The sequence below is a fragment of the Bos indicus genome, chromosome 15 (assembly GCF_029378745.1).
Source record: "Bos indicus isolate NIAB-ARS_2022 breed Sahiwal x Tharparkar chromosome 15, NIAB-ARS_B.indTharparkar_mat_pri_1.0, whole genome shotgun sequence".
Taxonomy (NCBI): domain Eukaryota; kingdom Metazoa; phylum Chordata; class Mammalia; order Artiodactyla; family Bovidae; genus Bos; species Bos indicus.
In genome coordinates this window covers 17,148,073-17,169,629 of record NC_091774.1, presented here as the reverse complement: position 1 = coordinate 17,169,629, position 21,557 = coordinate 17,148,073, and the positions used below count along the sequence as shown (strand labels likewise).

The 21,557-nt window shown below is 37.6% G+C and overlaps 1 protein-coding gene across 2 annotated transcripts in view; it reads right to left on the bottom strand.

Annotated features, from left to right (window-relative positions):
- The window catches only part of GUCY1A2 (guanylate cyclase 1 soluble subunit alpha 2), a 546,451-nt gene that overhangs the window by 110,964 nt on the left and 413,930 nt on the right, over positions 1–21,557 (bottom strand). For both annotated transcript variants that reach the window (XM_070803359.1, XM_019975851.2), the window contains exon 7: positions 19,783–19,937. In XM_070803359.1, coding sequence (XP_070659460.1) covers positions 19,783–19,937 — 155 coding nt within the window. The remainder of the gene's footprint in view (positions 1–19,782; positions 19,938–21,557) is intronic.

The window sequence follows — 21,557 nt, the reverse complement described above, 5'->3', positions numbered from 1 at the left end:
CAACCTAGACAGCATATTAAAAAGTAGAGACACTATTTGGTCAACAAAGGTCTGTCTAGTAAAAACTATTGTTTTCCAGTAGTCATGTATGGATGTGAGAGTTGGACTATAAAGACAGCTGAGTGCTGAAGAATTGATGCTTTTGAACTGTGATGTTGGAGAAGACTCTTGAGAGTCCTTTGGACTGCAAGGAAATCAAACCCAGTCAATCCTAAAGGAAAACAGTCCTGAATATTCATTGGAAGGACTGATGCTGAAGCTGAAGCTCCAACACTTTGGCACTTTATGCAAAGAATTGACTCATTGGAAAAGATGCTGATGCTGGGAAAGATTGAAGGCAGGAGGAGAAAGGGATGACAGAGGACAAGATGGTTGGATGACATCACTGACTCGATGGACATGAGTTTGAGTAAGCTCTGGGAGTTGGTGATGGACAGGGAAGCCTGGCGTACTGCAGTCCATGGGGTTGCAAAGAGTCAGACACAACTGAGTAACTGAACTGAACTGAACTGAGACAAGCCCACTGCTAACATCCTTCTCAATCATGAAATCCTGAAAGCATTCCCTCTAAGATGAAGAACAAGGCAAGTATGTCTATTGCCATGATTTTTATTTAACATAGTTTTGAAAGTCTTTGACACAGCAATCAGAAAAGAAATAGTAGAAATTCAAATTGAAAAAGAAGATGTAAAACTGTCACAGTTTGCAGATCTTTGTTGTTAAGTCGCTTAGTTGTGCACGACTCTTTGCAACACGATGGACTGCAGCATGCCAGGCCTCTGTGTCCTTCGCCATCTCCCAGAGATTGCTTAAACTTATGTCCATCGAGTCAGTGATGCCATCCAACCATCTCATCCTATGTTGTCCCTGTCTCTGCCTGCCTTCAATCTTTGCCAGCATCAGGGTCTTTTCCAATGAGTTGGCTATTCTCATCAGGTGGGCAAAGTATTGGAAATTCAGCTTTAGCATCAGTCCTTCAGTGAATTTCAAAGGGTTCATTTCCTTTAAGATTGGCTGGTTTGATCTTGCAGTTTAAGGAATTCTCAACAGTCTTCTCTACCACAGTTCAAAAGCATCAATTCTTTGGTGCTCAGCCTTCTTTATGGCCCAGCTCTCACATCTATACATGACTGTTGGAAAACCATAGGTCTGACTATAAGGAACTCAGTCAGCAAAGTAAGTCTCTGCTTTTTAATATTCTGTCTTGGTTTGTCATAGTTTTTCTTACAAGGAGCAGGCGTTCTTAAATTTCATGGCTGCAGTCATCATCCTCAGTGATTTGGAAGCCCAAGAAAATAAAATATGTCATGCTTTCCACTGTTTCCCCACCTGTTTACCATGAATTAATGAGACTGGATGCCATAATCATAGTTTTTTTGAATGTGGAGTTTTAAGCCAGCTTTTTCACTCTCCTCTTTCACTTTCATCAAGAGACTCTTTTGTTCCTCTTTGATTTCTGCCATAAGGGTGATGCCATCTGCATATCTGACATTATTGATAGTTCTCTTGGCAATCTTGATTCCAGTTTGTGATTCATCCAGCCCAGCACTTCACATGATGTACTCTGCTGCTACTGCTGCTAAGTCAATTCAGTCGTGTCCAACTCTGTGTGACCCCATAGACGGCAGCCCACCAGGCTCCACTATCCCTGGGATTCTCCAGGCAAGAACACTGGAGTGGGTTGCCATTTCCTTCTCCAATGCATGAAAGTGAAAAGTGAAAGTGAAGTCGCTCAGTCGTGTCCGACTCTTCGTGACCCCATGGACTGCAGCCTACCAGGCTCCTCCGTCCATGGGATTTTCCAGACAAGAGTACTGGAGTGGGGTGCCATTGCCTTCTCCATTGATGTACTCTGCATGTAAGTTAAACAAGTAGGGTGACAATATATATGGTCCTGACATACTCCTTTCCCAGTTTGGAACTAGTCTGCTGTTCCATGACTAACTGTTGCCTCTTGACCTACATAAAGTTTTCTCAAGAGGCAGGTAAGGTGGTTTGGTATTCCCATCTCTTTAAGAATTTCCCAATTTGTTGTGATCCACACAATAAAAGGCTTTAGCATACATAGTCAATGAAGCAGAAGTTGATGCTTTTCTGGAATTCTGTTGTTTTTCCTATGATCCAGTGTATGTTGGCAATAAGATCTCTGGTTCCTCACCTTCTCTAAATCCAGTTTGTACATCTGTAAGGTCTCGGAGGCTCACACACTGTTGAAGCCTAATTTGAAGGATTTTAAGCATGACCTTGCTAGCATGTGAAATGAGTGTAATTGGGTGGTAGACTGAGCATTCTTTGGCATTGTCCTTCTTTGGGATTGGAATGAAAACTGACCTTTTCTAGTCCCATGGCCACTGCTGAGTTTTCCAAATTTGCTGGCATATTGAGTGCAGTACTTTAACAGCATCACCTATTAGGATTGAAAGAGTTCACATGGAATACCATCACCTCCACTAGTTTTCTTTTAGTGACGCTTCCTGAGGCCCACTTTAAACCTGGCTCTAAGTGGGTGATCACACCATCATGGTATCTGGATCATTAAGATCATTTTGTATAGTTCTGTGTATTCTTGCCACCATTTCTTAATATCTTCTGCTTAGTAAGGTTCATATTATTTCTGTCCTTTATTGTGTCCATCTTTACATGAAATATTCCCTTGGTATCTCTAATTTTATTGAAGACATCTCTTGTTATTGTTCAGTCTATCAGTCGTGTATGACTCTTTGCGACCCATGAACAGCTGGATGGCAGGCCTCCCTGTCCTTCACCATTTCCTGGAGTTGGTTCAAACTTATGTCCATGGAGTCAGTGATGCTATTCAACCATCTGATTCTCTGTTGTCTCCTTCTCCTGCCTTCAATCTTTCCCAGCATTAGAGTCTCTTCCAATAAGTCAGCTCTTCACATCAGGTGGCTAAAGTATTGGAGCTTCAGCTTCCACATCATTCCTTCCAATGAATGTTCAGGGTTGGTTTCCTTTAGGAGTGACTGGTTTGATCTCCTTGCTGTCCAAGAGACTCTCAAGAGTCTTTTCCAGCACCACAGTTTGAAGGCATCAGTTCTTCAGTTCTCAGCCTTTCTTATTGTCCATCTCTCACATCCGTACATAAGTACTGAAAAAACAACAGCTTTGACTATATGGACCTTTGTAGGCAAAGTAATGCCTCTGTTTTTTAATATGCTGTCTAGGTTTGTCATTGCTTTTTTTCCCAGGAAAATGCCTCTTCTAATTCATGGCTGCAGTCTCCATCCACAGTGACTTTGAAGCCCAAGAAAATAAAGTCAGTCACTGTTACCATTATTTCTCCATCTATTTGCCATGAAGTGATGGCATGATCTTCATGCTTTGAATGTTGAGTTTTAAGCCATTTTTTCACTCTCCTCTTTCACCTTCATCAAGAGGTTCTTTAGTTCCTCTTCACTTCTGGCATAGAGAAGAGATCCCTGGTCCTTCCCATTCTGTTGTTTTCCTCTATTTCTTCACATCATTCACTTAGGAAGGCTTTCTTATCTCTCCTTGCTCTTCTTTGGAACTCTGCATTCAGATGGGTCTATTTTTCCTTTCCTCCTTTGTCTTCCACTTCTCTTCTTTTCTCTGCTATTTGTTAGGTCTCTTCATACAACCATTTTTGCATTTATTTTTCTTAGGGATGGTTTTGGTCACTGCCTCCTGTACATTATACTATATATAGAAACATCTAAAGATGTTACCAGAAAACTACTAGTGCTTATCAGTGAATTTGGTAAAGTTGCAGGATAAAAAGTTAAAACACAGACATCTATAGCATTTCTGCACACCAACAAAAGATTAGGCTCCCAAGGTAGCTCTGAGGTGAAGAATCTGCTTGCCAGTACAGAAGCTGCAGGAGACATGTGCTTGAGCCCTGGGTCAGAAGGATTCCCTGGCAGAGGAAATGGCAACCCCCTTCAGTATTCTTGCCTGGAGAATCCCATGGGCAGAGGAACCTGACAGGCTACAGTCCATAGGGTTGCAAAGAATCAGATAGGACTGGGTGACTGCACACATACATCAGCAAAAGATCAGAAAGAGAGATTAAGGATATAACTCCATTTACCATTCCTTCAAAAAGAATAAGACACCTAGGAATAAAGCCATGTTAGCAAACAAAAATCACTACTCTGAAAAGTATAAGATGCTGATAAAATAAATCAGAGATGACAGAAGCAGATTTTCTTGGATTGGAAGAATCAATATTTTCAAAATGACTATAGCATCTGATGCAATCTATAAACTTAATAAAATCCTTACCCAAAGTTCAATGTCATTTTTCCCCAGAACTAGAGGAATTTAAAAAATAATGTTGAAAAAAAAAAAAAACTCCTAAATTGTCAAATAAACCCTGAAAAAGAAAAACAAAGTTGTAGGAATCAGACTTCTTGAATTCAGACTATACTACAAAGATACAATAATCAAAACAGTATGATACAGCACAAAAAATGTAAATATAGATGGATGGAATAGGATAGACATCCCAGAAATAAACTCGCAACCATAAAGGAAACAGTCAACAAAACAAAAATATAACCTACAAAGTAGGGGAAAATATTTGCAAATGATATGACCAAGAAGGGATTAATCTCCACAATATGTAAACAGCTCATGGAACTCTATGTCAATAAAACAAACAACCCAAACAAAAAATGGGTAGAAAATCTAAAAAGTTTTTGGAAGAAGATATAGAGATGACAAAAAGGCACATGAAGAGATACTCAACATCCCTAATTATCAAAGGAACACAAATCAAAATTATAACAAGTTGTCATCTCACACCTGTCAGAGTAGCCATCATCAAAAAGTCTACAAAGGGCAGAGTCAAGTTGGTACAGTAGGAGGATGAGAAGTTTATATCTCCTCGCAATTAAAGCACCTACAAGTCACCGGTGGGTGACCTCAGATATCTAAGGGGATGGGAGGAATCTCTGCATGACCTAGTACAACATGAGGAGGATGAATATTTGAGATGTGAAAGTTCCAATACTCTTGAGGGGCAGATGGGGGCAGTGAGGGTTTTCCATGCTGGGAGGTGTCCACCCACAGTGCTGGGATCAACAGGAAAAGGGAGAGACCTTCAGAAGACTAGGGAATTGGAGAGGAACACTGTCTCTCCTTCCTGGTCAGGTCGTGGCAACCCTACTGGGGTCCCAGGTGTGAATATCAGCCCTCTGTCCATACAGGTCCTGGGGGCTTGGGAATGATTTAGAACTGAAAAATGGAGGCAGGAGAGGACCCAGAATCCCTGAAGGGCAGCAGGGGACTGAAAGTATCTCCCACACTTAGAGGAGCCACCCTACAGTGTGGGAATCAGTGGGGATGGTGAGAGACCTTCAGAGGATCAGAGATTGGAGGGGAACATGGCCAGTGTCTTCACTGCCCACTTGGACCCAGTGAGTCTGCTAGGGACCTGGGCCTGAATCTACCTTCTGGGGCCCCTTATGGCCATGTGGGTCCTGAGCTTAAGATTTGCTCCCTCAGGGCCTTTCAGCTGAGAGGGCCCCAGGTCTGAGCCCCACCTTTCTTCACTGTCAAGCCCTTTTGGGCTTTTATTTATTTTTGCTGCTGTGGTTCGGTTTTGCTTTGGCATTTTTCCTCTTTATTTTTTATAATATTGTTTCCATTTTTCTAATTTTATTTTTCAGTATTGGTAGTTCTGCTCCTTTTTGTTTGTTTCCTTTTCTTTTTAGTCATACTGAGTGGCTTGTGGGATCTTGATTTCCAGTCTGGGGATTGAGCCTGAGCTTCTGTAGTGGGAATGCTGAGTCCAAATGGCTGGACTAACATAGAACCTCAGATCCTAGGGAATATTAATCAGTGTGAGCACTCCCTGAACACCTCACCTCAGCACTGGGACTGACTCTACACAATTGCCTACAAACTAAAGTGTTGAAAGTCTTAGGAAAAACACCAGCAAGACAGGAACACAGCCCCAATCATCAAAAAGACTGAATTAAAAAAAAAAAAAATGGTACAGACAAAGGAGAAAGTAAAAACTTACAAGACCAAATAAATGAAGAGGAAATAGGCAACCTGCCTGAAAAATAATTCAGAGTAATGATAGTAAAGATGATCCTAAATCTTGGAAATAGAATGGAGGCACAGACTGAGAAAATATAAGAAATATTTAATAAGAACCTAGAAGAACTAAAGAACAAACAGTAAATAACACAGTAACTGAAATGAAAAATACACTAGAAGGAATCAGTAACAGAATAATTGAAGCAGAAGAACAAATAAGTGAGCTGGAAAATAAACTGGCAGAAATAACTGCCACAGAGCAGTTAAGCAGATAAAAGAATGATAAGAAATGAGGACAGTCTCAGAGACCACTGGGACAACAGAAAATGCACCAGTGTTTGAATTACAGAGGTCCCAGAGGAAGAGAACAAAAAGATTGGGTCTGAGAAAACATTTGAAGAGATTATAGATGAAAGCTTCCCTAAGATGGGAAAGCAAAAAACTCACTCAAGTCTAGGAAGTGGAGTCCCATACAGAACCCAAGGAGAAACAACCAAAGTAACATATTAAACAAATTGATAAAAAATTAAGCTCAAAGGAAAAAAAAATGTTAAAAGCATCAAGGGAAAAGCAACAACTAACATAAAAATGAATCCCCAAAAAGTTAGCAATTTCTCCATAGCAACTCTGCAGGCCAGAAGGGAGTGGTGTGATATATTTAAAGTGGTGAAAAAGAAAAATCTACAATCAAGATTACTCTATCCATCTAGGATCTCATTCAGATTCGATGGAGAAATCAAAAGTTTCACAGGCAAGCAAAATCTAAAAGAATTCAGCATCATCAAACCAGCTTTACAACAAATGCTAAAGGCACTTCTCTAGGTGGGAAACACAAGACCCCCCAAAACAAATCCAAAACAAGTAGGAAAATGTTAATAAAAACATATATATGGATAATTAGCTCGAATGTAAATGGTTTAAATGCTCTAACTGGAAGACACACTGGCCAAATGGACATAAAAATGAGATCAGTATATATGCTGTCTACACGAGACCCAGTTCAGATCTAGGGACACAAACAGATTGAAAATGAAGAGATGGAAAAAAGTATTCCATGCAAGTGGAAATCAAAAGAAAGCTGGAATATCGATATTCATATCAGACAAAATAGATTATGAAAAGAATGCTGTAACAAGAGTCAAGGAAGAAGATATAACAATTACAAATACTTATGCACACAACATAGGAATATATCAATACATAAGGAAAATACTAACAGCCATAAAAGGGGAAATCCAGAGTAACAAAATAATAGTGGAGGACTTCATATCCTACTTACACCAATGGACAGATCATTCAGACAGAAAATAAATAAGGAAACACAAGCCTTAAATAACACAATAGACCAGATAACTTAATGGATGTTTACAGGGCAATCCACCCAAAAGTGGCAGAATACATTTTTCTCAAGTGTGCAAAGAACATCCTCCAGGATATATCACATTTTCGGTCAAAAATCAAGTGTTGGTAAGCTTAAGAAAACTGTAATCATATCAAATATCATTTCTGACCACAATACTATGAGATTAGAAATCAATTACAAGAAACAGAACTATTAAAAAATAGAAATACATGGAGGCTAAAAAGTATGCTACTAAGTAACCAAAAATTCACCAAAGATTTCAAAGGGGAAATTTAAAAAAATAGAATAAAGTGACAAATAAAACATGATGACCCCAAACTTATGAGACACAGCAAAAGGAAAGCTGATAGCAATTCAATCCTACCTCAAAGAAAAAAAAAAAAAAAAAAGAAATAAAAGAAAATTAACAACATAACTTTACACCTAAAGCAACTAGAGTAAAAAAGAACAAAAACAACATCAACAATAACAATAAAAGCAAACAAAACAAAACCCAAAGTTAGCAGAAAGAAATAAGTCATAAAGATCATAGTAGAAATAAGTGAAATAGAAATGAATAAAAGGATAAGATGTAACATAATAAATTAAATATATCTAAAAGTTGGTTTTCAAGAAAATAAAGAAAATTGACAAAGAGTAGACAGATCATCAAGAAAAATAGAGAAAAGACCCAAGTCAGTTAAATCAGAAATGAAAAAGAAGTTACAACCGACACCACAGAAATATCTAGGATCATAAGAGGCTAATACAAGCCAATAAAATGGACAAACCTGAAGAAATGGACACATTCTTAGAAAGGTACAAACTTCTAAGACTGAACCAGGAAGAAACAGAAAATATAAATAGACCAATTACAAGTAATGAGATTGAAACTCTAATTAAGAGTCTTCCAACAAACTAAAGTCTGAGACCAGATGGCTTCACAGGCAAAATCTATCAAATATTTAGAGAAGAGATATAACCTGTCCTCAAACTCATCTAAAAAATTGCAGAGGGAGGGTCACTACCAAACTCATTCTATGAGGCAATGATCATCCTGATAGGAAAATCAGACAAAGATATAACAAAAAAGAGAAAACTACAGATCAATAACACTGATGAACATAGATACAAAAATCCTCAACAAAATCCTAGGAAATAGAATCCAACAACACATTAAAAGGATGATACACCATGATCAAATGGGATTTATCCAGTGATTCAAGGATTCTTTAACATATGAAAATCAATCAATGTGATACACCATATTGATAAATTAAAGAATAAAACAATATGATCATCTCAATAGATGCAGAAAAAGTTTTGGGCAAAATTCAACACATATTTATGATAAAAACGCTCCAGAAATTGGGAATAGAAGGAACCTACTTCACCATAATAAAGGCCATATATGACAAACCACAGCAAATATCATTCTCAATGCTGAACAACTGAAAACATTTCCTCTAAGATCAGGAACAAGAGAAAGATGCTCACTCTTGCCACTCTTATTCGACATAATTTTGGAAGTCCTAGCCACAGCAACCAGAGGAGAAAAAAAGAAATAAAAAGAATACAAATTGGAAAAGAAATAAAAGTGGTACTGTTTGCAGATGACGTGAAACTATACATAGAATATCCTGAAGATGCCACTAGAAAACTACTAAAGCTAATTGGTGAATTGGCTAAAGTTGCAGGATGCAATATTAATGCACAGAAATCTCTTCCATTGCTATACATTAACAACAAAAGATTAGGAAAGGAAATTAAGGAAACAATCTTATTTACTATTACATCAAAAATAATAAAATACTGAGGAATAAACCTATGAGAGGAGGTAAAAGACCTTTACTAAGAAAACTATAAAACATTGATGAAAGAAATCAAAGACAACACAAAGAGATGAAGAAATATACTATGCTCTTGGATTGAAAGAATCAATATCATAAAAAGGACTATTACTACCCAAAGCAATATACAGATTTTAGTGCAATCTCTATAAAACTACCAATGGCATTTTTTCACAGAATTAGAGCAAAAAATTTCACAATTTGAATGGAAACATAAGACCCCAAATAGCCAAAGCAATCTTGAGAAAGAAAATGAAGCTGGAGGAATCAGTGCTCCATGACTTCAGACTATACTACAAAGTTACAATAATCAAAATTGTACAGTATTGTCAGAAAAATAGAAATAGAGATCAATGGTACAGGATGGAAAACTCAGAGATAAACCCATATACCTATGCTCACTTAATGTTTGACAAAGGAGGCAAGACTATAGAATGGAGAAAAGACAGTTTTTTCAATAAGTAGAGCTAAGAAAATTGAACAGGTAAGAATGAAATTGGAACACCCCCTAACACCATACCCAAAAATAAATTAAAAACCTAAATGGAAGACTGGACACTATCAAACTCTAGAGGTAAGAAAGGAAAAACACTTTTGACATAAATCACAGCAAGATCTTTTTTGACCACCTCATAGAGTAATGAAAAAAATAAGTGAAAATAAACAAATTGGACCTAATTAAACTTAAAAGCTTCTACACAGCAAAGGAAACCATAAATAAGATAAAAAGACAGACTTTAGTTATTTTGCAAACAAAATAACTGACAAAGGATTAATCTCCAAAATATACAAACAGCTCATGCAGTTCAATATCAAAACAACAAAAAACCCAATCAAAAAAATGGGCAGAAGACATAAGTAGACATTTCTACAAAGATGACATACAGATGGTCAGCAGCATGTGAAAAGATATTTGATATCACTATTAGAGAAATGCAAATCAAAACTAAGGAAGTATCATCTCACACCATTTATAATGGACATCATCAAAAATCTACAAACAATAGTGCTTCCCTGGTGGTTCAGTGGTAAAGTATTCACCTGCCAATGCAGGAGACATGGCTTGATCCCTGATCTAGGAAGAAACTAAGCCCATGCACCACACTACTGAGTCTGTGACCCAGAGCTCAGGAGCCACAACTACTAATCCCATGTGTCACAGCTTCTGAGGCCCATGCATCCTAGAGCCTGTGCTCCACAGCAAGAGAAGCCACCTCAATGAGAGGCCCACATACAGCAACTAGAGAAAGTCCATGCACAGCAACTAAGACAGCACAGCCAAAAATAAATTAAAAATTTTTTTAAAAAGATATTGTGGTCTTACATTAAGATCTTTAATCCATTTTGAGTTTATTTTTGAGTATGGTGTTAGAAAGTGTTCTAGTTTCTTTAAATTTTTATTTATTTTTTAAATTTATTTTATTTTATTTTTTAACTTTACAATATTGTATTGGTTTTGCCATATATCAACATGAATCCACCACAGGTATACACGTGTTCCCCATCCTGAACACTCCTCCCTCCTCCCTCCCCGTACCATCCCTCTGGGTCATCCCAGTGCATTCTTTTACAAGTGGTTGACCAGTTTTCCCAGAACCACTTGTTAAAGAGATTGTCTTTTCTCCACTGTGTATTCGAGTCTCCTTTGTCAAAGATAAGGTGTCCATAGGTGCGTGGATTTATCTCTGGGCTTTCTATTTTGTTCCACTGATCTATATTTATGATTTTGTGCCAGTACCATATTGTCTTGATGACTGTGACTTTGTAGTAGAGCCTGAAGTCAGGCAGGTTGATTCCTCCAGTTCCATTCTTCTTTCTCAAGATTGCTTTGGCTATTCGAGGTTTTTTGTATTTCCATATAAATTGTGAAATTATTTGTTCTAGCTCTGTGAAGAATACCGTTGGTAGCTTGATAGGGATTGCATTGAATCTATAGATTGCTTTGGGTAGTATACTCATTTTCACTATATTGATTCTTCCAATCCATGAACATGGTATATTTCTCCATCTATTAGTGTCTTCTTTGATTTCTTTCACCAGTGTTTTATAGTTTTCTATATATAGGTTTTTAGTTTCTTTAGGTAGATATTTTCCTAAGTATTTAATTCTTTTTGTTACAATGGTGAATGGAATTGTTTCCTTAATTTCTCTATTTTCTCATTATTAGTGTATAGGAATGCAAGAGATTTCTGTGTGTTGATTTTATATCCTGCAATTTTACTACATTCATTGAATAGTTCTAGTAATTTTCTGGTGGAGTCTTTAGGGTTTTCTATATAGAGGATCATGTCATCTGCAAACAGTGAGAGTTTTACTTCTTCTTTTCCAATTTGGATTCCTTATATTTCTTTTTCTGCTCTGATTGCTGTGGCCAAAACTTCCAAAACTATGTTGAATAGTAATGGTGAAAGTGAGCAGCCTTGTCTTGTCCCTGACTTTAGAGGAAATGCTTTCAATTTTTCACCATTGAGGATAATGTTTGCTGTGGGTTTGTCATATATAGCTTTTATTATGTTGAGGTATGTTCCTTCTATTCCTGCTTTCTGGAGAGTTTTTATCATAAATGGATGTTGAATTTTGTCAAAGGCTTTAAAGATCTAAATGTAAGACCAGAAACTATAAAACTCCTAGAGGAGAACATAGGCAAAACACTCTCTGACATACATCACAGCAGGATCCTCTATGACCCACCTCCCAGAATATTGGAAATAAAAGCAAAAATAAACAAATGGGACCTAATTAAAATTAAAAGCTTCTGCACAACAAAGGAAACTATAAGCAAGGTGAAAAGACAGCCTTCAGAATGGGAGAAAATAATAGCAAATGAAGCAACTGACAAACAACTAATCTCAAAAATATACAAGCAACTCCTGCAGCTCAATTCCAGAAAAATAAACGACACAGTCAAAAAATGAGCCAAGGAACTAAACAGACATTTCTCCAAAGAAGACAAACAGATGGCTAACAAACACATGAAAAGATGCTCAACATCACTCATTATCAGAGAAATGGAAATCAAAACCACAATGAGGTACCATTTCATGCCAGTCAGAATAGTTTCTATCCAAAGTCTACAAGCAATAAATGCTGGAGAGGGTGTGGAAAAAAGGGAACCCTCTTACACTGTTGGTGGGAATGTAAACTAGTACAGACACTATGGAGAACAGTGTGGAGATTCCTTAAAAAACTGGAAATAGAACTGCCTTATGACCCAGCAATCCCACTGCTGGGCATACACACTGAGGAAATCAGAACTGAAAGAGACACGTGTACCCCAACGTTCATCGCAGCACTGTTTATAATAGCCAGGACATGGAAGCAACCTAGATGTCCATCATCAGATGAATGGATAAGAAAGCTGTGGTACATATACACAATGGAGTATTACTCAGCCATTAAAAAGAATACATTTGTTTCAGTTCTAATGAGATGGATGAAACTGGAACCTATTATACAGAGTGAAGTAAGCCAGAAAGAAAAACACCAATACAGTATGCTAATGCATATATATGGAATTTAGAAAGATGGTAACAATAACCCTGTATTCAAGACAGCAAAAGAGACACAGATGTATAGAACAGTCTTTTGGACTCTGTGGGAGAGGGAGAGGGTGGGATAATTTGGGAGAATGGCATTGAAACATGTATAATATCATATATGAAACAAGTCACCAGTCCAGGTTCGATGCAGGATACTGGATGCTTGGGGTTGGTGCACTGGGTGACCCAGAGGGAGGGTATGGAGAGGGAGGTGGGAGGAGGGTTCAGGATGGGGAACACCTGTATACCTGTGGTGGATTCATGTTGATATATGGCAAAACCAATACAATACTATAAAGTTAAAAAATAAAATAAAATAAATTAAAAAATAATAAAAATAAAAATAAAAGTCCCATATAACCCAGAAATCAAATTCTTGGTTATATATTCTGAGAAAACCACAATGCAAAAAGACATGTATAACAATATTCATTGAAGCACTATTTATAATAGGCAGGACATGGTGGCAGCCTAAATGGCCATCAACAGAAGATTGGATGAAGAAGATTTGTTACACATACACAATGGAATATTACTTAGCCATTTAAAGGAGCAAAATAGTGCCATTTTCAGAGATGTGGCTATACCTAGAGACTGTCATACAGAAGAAACAAGGCAAAGAGAGAGAAAAATATTATACATTAATGCATATATTTGGAATCTAGAAAACTAGTGTCAGTTCAGTTCAGTTCAGTTGCTCAGTCTTGTCCAACTCTTTGTGACCCCATGAATCGCAGCATGCCAGGCCTCCCTGTCCATCAGCAACTCCCGGAGTTCACTGAGACTCACGTCCATCAAGTTAGTGATGCCATCCAGCCATCTCATCCTCTGTCGTCCCCCTTTTCCTCCTGCCCCCAATCCCTCCCAGCATCAGAGTCTTTTCCAATGAGTCAACTCTTCACATGAGGTGGCCAAAGTACTGGAGTTTCAGCGTCAGCATCATTCCTTCCAAAGAAATCCCAGGGCTGATCTCCTTCAGAATGGACTGGTTGCATCTCCTTGCAGTCCAAGGGACTCTCAAGAGTCTTCTCCAACACCACAGTTCAAAAGCATCAATTCTTCAGCACAAAGCCTTCTTCACAGTCCAACTCTCACATCCATACATGACCACTGGAAAAACCATAGCCTTGACTAGATGGACCTTTGTTGGTAAAATAATGTCTCTGCTTTTGAATATGCTATCTAGGTTGGTCATAACTTTTCTTTCAAGGAGTAAGCATCTTTTAATATCATGGCTGCAATCACCATCTGCAGTGATTTTCGAGCCCCCCAAAATAAAGTCTGACACTGTTACACTGTTTCACCATCTATTTCCCATGAAGTGATGGGACCAGATGCCATGATCTTCGTTTTCTGAATGTCGAGCTTTAAGCCAACTTTTTCACTCTCCTCTTTCACTTTCATCAAGAGGCTTTTTAGTTCCTCTTCACTTTCTGCTATAAGGGTGGTGTCATCTGCATATCTGAGGTGATTGATATTTCCTCCGGCAATCTTGATTCCAGCTTGTGCTTCTTCCAGCCCATCGTTTCTCATGATGTACTCTGCATGTAAGTTAAATAGCAGGGTGACAATATACAGCCTTGACGTACTCCTTTTCCTATTTGGAACCAGTCTGTTGCTCCATGACTGGTTCTAACTGTTGCTTCCTGACTTACATATAGGTTTTTCAAGAGGCAGGTCAGGTGGTCTGGTATTCCCATCTCTTGAAGAATTTTCCACAGTTTATTGTGATCCACACAGTCAAAGGCTTTGGCATAGTCAATAAAGCAGAAATAGATGTTTTTCTGGAATTCTCTTGCTTTTTCCATGATCCAGCAAATGTTGGCAATTTGATTTCTGGTTCCTCTGCCTTTTCTAAAAGCAGCTTGAACATCAGGAAGTTCATTGTTCACGTATTGCTGAAGCCTGGCTTGGAGACTTTTGAGCATTACTTTACCAGAATGTGAGGTGAGTGCAGTTGTGCAGTAGTTTGAGCATTCTTTGGCATTGCCTTTCTTTGGGATTGGAATGAAAACTGACCTTTTCCAGTCCTGTGACCACTGCTGAGTTTTTCAAATTTGCTGGCATATTGAGGGCAGCACTTACACAGCATCATCTTTTAGGATTTGAAATAGCTCACCTGGAATTCCATCACCTCTGCTAGCTTTGTCCGTAGTGATGCTTCATAAGGCCCACTTGACTTCACATTCCAGGATGTCTGGCTCTAGGTGAATGATCACACCATCGTGATTATCTTGGTCCAAGAATCAAGGCAAATTGGAAGTGGTCAAACAAGAGATGGCAAGAGTGAACGTCGACATACTAGGAATCAGTGAACTAAAATGGACTGGAATGGGTGAATTTAACTCAGATGACCATTATGTCTACTACTGTGTGCAGGAATCCCTTAGAAAACTAGTATAGATGAACCTATTTGCAGGGCAGGAATAGAGATACAGATGTTGAAAACAGACATGTGGATATAGGTGGAGAAGGTGATGGTGAGATCAATTGGGAGATTAAAAGAGACACATACACTTTACCATGTGTAAAATAGAGAGCTAGTGGGAACCTGCTCTGTAGCACAAGGTGCTTAGCTTTGTGCTCTGTGGTGACCTAGATGGATAGGTTGGGAAGGGAGTGGGCAGGAGGTCCAAGAAGGAGGGGATAGATATATCTATAGCTGATCTGATTCACTTTGTTGTACAGCAGAAACTAACACAGTATTGTAAAGCAACTATACTCCAATTAAAAGAATTTGTCAAAAAAATATACAAATAATGCTGGAGAGGGTATGGAGAAAAGGGAACCCTTCTAATACTGTTGGTGAGAATGTAAACTGGTACAACCACTATGGAGAACAGTATGGAGGTTCCTCAAAAAGCTAAAAATAGAACTACCATATGACCTATCAATCTCACTTTTGGGCAAATATCCATAGAAAACCATAATCCAAAAGCATACATGCACCCCAATGTTCACTGCAGCAGTATTTACAAACAGCCATGTCATTAAAGCAAGCTAAATGTTCATCAACAGAGGAATGAATAAAGAGGTGGTACATAAGGTATACTTACATATGGAATCTAGTTTTTAAAAAGATACAAATAAACTTATTTACAGAACAGAAGCAGGCTTAATGATATTGAAAACAAACGTACAGTTATCAAATGGAAACGTGGGGCATGGGGGAACAAATCAGGAACTTGGGATGAACACATACACTATACTATATATAAGATAGATAACCAACAAGACATAGGAAACTCATAACCAGCAAGACACAGGAAACTATCAAATATTCTGTGATAACCTATATGAGAAAGAATCTAAAAAAGGATGAATATATTTATACATATAGCTGAATCACTTTGCTGTACATCTGAAACTAGCACAACACTGTAAACCAAGTATACTCCAATAAAATTAAAATGTTAAAAATTTTTTTTAAAAAACTTGTCTGAAAATTTCAAAATAACCAGCCAATATTGGACACTTTACAGCATTTAATTCAGGAAGTACAATTGGAAATTTCCAGCTCTTAGGAGCTTAATACTCAGTTTTATTTCACAAATTCCTATTTGCTTTAACTTCAGTTTTATGTTTATATTTCCTCATAGGGAATGTCCCTGAAAAGTCCATCAGGCATTTCACTGTGAGTAAAATGGAAAGGGAAGTATACTCTATACCTGTGGATTCATAAGTCACCTATACTATGTGAAATAGAACAATTGTACATAGCTGAAGTGTAATTGGTATGTATAAAACCAAAAGAAAGCACAAATGTGCTTTCTGTATTAGTCACAAATACATCCATAATCTGAAAACCCAGTCAACTGAGATCATATACCTATATTTAGTGTTCTAGAAACTTATCAAGAACCAAAGTAAATTGTTTTTGATGGTTTCCAAGCGGGGGATAAAGGCTTCCCTGATAGTTCAGTTAGTAAAGAATCTGCCTGCAATGCAGGAGACCCTGCTTGATTCCTAGATTGGGAAGATCCGCTGAAGGGATAGGCTACCCACTCCAGCATTCTTGGGCTTCCCTTGAGGCTCAGCTGGTAAAGAATCTGCCTGCAATGCGGGAGACCAGGGTTCAATCCTTGGGTTGGGAAGATCCCCTGAGAAGGGAAAGTCTACCCACTCCAGTATTCTGGCCTGGAGAATTCCATGGACTGTATAGTCCATGGGGTCGCAAAGAGTTGGACATGTCTGAGCGACTTTCACTTTCAGATGAAAATGGGCTTCTCAGGTGGCCCTAGTGGTAAAGAACCCATCTTCCAATGCAGGAGACATAAAAGACATGGGTTTGATCCCTGGGTGGGGAAGATCCCCTGGAGAAGGGCATGACAACCCACTCCAATCTTTTGCCTGGAGAATCCCATGGACAGAGAAGCCTGGCAGGTTACAGTCCATAGGGTTGCAAAGAGTCAGACACGACTGAAGTGACTTAGCACGCAGCATGCAGATAAAAATGGATGTTAACAGTCACTGGTCCAACTGCTCTTCTAAAACATGGGAAGACAAGTTGAAACATCAAATAGTTTGGATTCTAGGATCTCAGTAATTAGCCACATTTCCATCAAGGAAATGAGAATGACTACTTCCTTTCAATCACTGGATTGGTGCCCTTCCTAATCTGTTCTCTTTTTTACAACCTTGGAAATCTTTTTAAAGTACAAATCTGGCCAAGTCACACCTATGCTTATAACTCTTCAATGTCTTTCTTTGCTCTTAGGGTTAAATTGAAACTTCTTAACATGTATTATAGCTTCAGTTGGTCTGATTTCAGTCTATCTCTTTCTTCATCCTTATTTTAGTCTACTCCTCCTCTTATTCTAATACTGTGTTCAGGGTTTCTTGACCTCAGTACTAGTCTATTGTAATAAAGTGTTTACTTTCATACATTTACCTTTTGATTTGTGGTCTCCTCCATGAAGATGGAGATCATATTTATGCTGTTTATTGTTGTAACATTAGTGCCTATCATAGTGCTTGGAATATTAAATAAAGTATTAGTAGAAATTACAAGATTTGGGACCAGTAGGAGACAGTATCTTTTACAGTCTACACAGATGGCAGCCCAATGTATTGATCTATGCCCCATTTCTGTTTTTATCAGGGGGAAGTTGTTGGAGGTGGGGCATATCATAATAGAATAAAACGTTTCAATGCTTACTATATTTGAAATGATTCAATTTTTTAGACATTATAGATCACCAAGTATCATTACAAACTTCCATCAATGTGATAAAGATTATGAAAATTTAAAGACAGCACCAAAATGCTCACACTCTGTGTGACTTGTGGGGTTTCCTTTATTGGTTACATGTAAATAAAGCCAGCTAGAGCAATGACAGTTAAGCTTAGGGTATGAGCTCCTTGCATGGTTGATCCATTCTTTACACATCAGTTTTTAAATAATGGAGTTTCTGTAAATCTACACTGACTTATACAAACAGGAAACATAAATATTAGCTCCATGATGGGAAAAATCATAACCGTGGTAAAAGGATATATGTTTGGGGGTTGATCTTCAGGAATTTTCCTTACCCTGTGGTCTAGAGCCCAAAGTACACAGATCTAGAGAAGCTTCAGATCAGTGCTGAAGCTTTTGAAGAGGTTTAATATGGAAATCTTTGTGACATCATCTATATTATGCCCAAAATTGTGTCAGAAAAATTGGGAGAAACTGAAAAGAGGCAATACCCTTATATAAATACCCTAAAATGACATGTAGTTCTTAGGAAACATTTTCTTGCTTTTATATTTGTAATTTCTTCCCTTTCTCATGTGCTCCTCAGGAATCAGGAAATATTTATCTTTCATCTAAAAAAACTTAATTTCCTTTTATATTGATGTGATATCAAAAGCTTCAAAATACCACCATTTTGTTTCTTATTATAAACCAACATTTATTATGTATATATTTAAGCTTTCTGCTCCTGGGATTTTTGCTGTTGTTGTTAACCTGAGTAAACGTGGTAGCCATGTTAATAAAAAATATCTTTGACACTATTTCTACTTTACAGTTTTAAGAATGTGATATCTGAGTCATTTAAATCATGGAACTAGTGAAATAGTTTTTACACCAAAGCTTACTTAACATTGGTCTTCCCTTGTAGCTCAGCTAGTAAAGAATCCGCCTGCAATGTGGCAGACCTGGGTTTGATCCCTGGGTTGGGAAGATCCCCCGGAGAAGGGAAAGGCTACCCACTCCAGTATTCTGGCCTGGAGAATTCCATGCACCATGCACAGTATAGTCCATGAGGTCACAAAGAGTCAGACACGACTGAGTGACTTAAACATACACACACACACACATTACTTAACATTTAGCCAAAACCAATCAGGAGATATTCATACTGCTTTCTTAGTATAGAGATGTTTATCTTACCAATGCATTTGTTCACTAATTTGATAAATATTTATAGAGGGCTCATTATGTGCTAAAATTTTTTTTAAGTTTTGGAGATATAGTGGTGAACAGACTTGGTCTCTGCCCATATGGAGCTTAATATCCAGTGGGTGAGATGACATCTACCAGGCACAAAATAAAGTTTATTTCAGCTGTCAAAATGTGTAGAGTTGTCAGATATGACCTTTAAGATAGATAAAGTTTGAAGTTTTACTCTGTACCCAGTATATATTTAGAGTCCCTATTTATATTCACTATCCAGAAAAATAAAAGAGACAAATATCTTTATATCCAAAGTCAAATGACTTTTATAAACATTGAGGAACATTTTGAAAGTATTAGAATTTCCCGTGTGATGCAGACTCTTCATATTTTCTCTCCTGTATTTTAAACAGGAATACCTAAGAAGGACAGAGACTGTGGGAAATGACAAACCTGATTTACCTCTCAATCAAGTCAAGTTTTCTGTGTCCTTTCTTAGGGTGCAATTTAAATTTTGTGTCGTAATTGCTATCTTTCAGACTGGATGGATCTACTCATTATTAGAGAATAACAGGATCAAGACAAAATAGAGTGTCACAAGTGACAGGCTATTAGCATTAGGCAATGGCAAAGAACACTTACTGGTAAGTGGTTGGGCTGACATTGATGCGTCGAGGGTGACTTCCTGATTCGAATTTGCTTGCCAGCGTGACATTATTTCCAAACAGGCAATATCGTGGCATTCTTACCCCAACAACTCCAGCCAGCACAGAGCCTGAGTGAATGCCTATCCTCATCTAAAAAAGAAAAGGAAAAAGAAAAAGGGTATGCTTATGTTTTCATTTGGTATGCAATTATTTTAATGAGAGGTTGTTACTGTTGTTCAGCTGCTAGGTCATGTCCAACTCTTTGTGACCCCATGGACTGCAGCATGCCAGTCTTCCCTGTCCTTCAACATCTCCCAGAATTTGGTCAAACTCATGTCCACTGAGTCAGTGGTGCCATCCAACCATCTCACCTGCTCCTTCCCCTCAATCTTTCCCAGAATCAGGGTCTTTTCCAGTGAGTTGGCCCTTTGCATCAGGTGACCAAAGTACTGGAACTTCAGCTTCATCATCAGTCCTTCCAATGAATCTGAAAGGGTTGATTTCTTTTGGGATTGACTTGTTTGATCTCCTTCCTGTCCAAGGGACTCTCAAGAGTGCTCACAAGTGCTGCAACTTGAAAGCATCACTTCTTTGGTGCTCAGTCTTCTTTATGGTCCAACTCTCACAGCCATATATGACTACTGGAAAAGCCATAGCTTTAACTATGCAGACCTTTGTCGGCAAAATGATGTCTCTGCTTTTTAATACACTCTCTAGGTACTGCTGAACTATTAGACTCTAGCTTCTCAAAGACAGGAACTGGGGGTCTTAGTCATTTTTATCAGCCATATCTGGACTATTATACTATCAGTGAACACAGATGTTGTGGAAAAAAATGAATGAATGGTTTATTATAAGAAAAAAACTACATTTAATTTTCTACATGAATCCAGTTGTGTTTTATGTTAAATCAGGTTTATTTGTACCTAATATGCTTTAAATGTTCTCCCTCCAGTTATTCTCACATAAAACCTTCCTTTTTCCTTCATAGCATTAAACACAGTTATAAATTAAATGTTTATATTTCTTTTTATCTGTTCATTTAAAATATTTTCCTCTCTATTTTAGATTTCTATTTCTAAATTTACTAATCTTCTTTTTGTAAAACCTTATCTTTTGCTAATCACATCCAGTGCATTTTTCTTTTTAGATATTGTGATTTTCATTTCTCAACATTCTATTTGAACATTTAAAAAAATCTTTCAAGTATCAAATTAATTTTTGAACATACAGAATACTAGTAAAATAACTGTTTTAATACTTTTGCCTACTAATTCTACCATAGGCTCCAGTTCTGTGTCAATTTTGATTGACAAATTTTTCTCATTATTATGGGTTATATTTTTCAGCTTTTCTGCCTAGTAATTTTTGGTTAGATAACATGAATTGACTTTGTTGAATGCTGGTTATTTTTATATTCTTATATATATATTTGAACTTTGTCCTTGGATGGGGTCAAGGTACTTGGAAACAGTTTTTCTTTTTTCTTCCAAGTCTTGCTTTTTAAAATTTGTTAGGCAAGTCATGAGCTGTGTTTCATGTTGGACTATTTCCCACTACTGAGGGGAGAACCTTCTGAGTATTATACCAAATGCATATGATTTATGAGGTTTTTCAGTCTTCCTGGTGGGATTAGTCATTTTTTCCAAGTCCTGTGTGAATTCTGGGAATTTTTTTCTTAATCTTTTCAGGTGTTTTTTTCCCACTGGGCTAAGGTAGTTTTGTCACATACAAACAATTATCGGTAATTTAAGGAACATATAGGAGGCC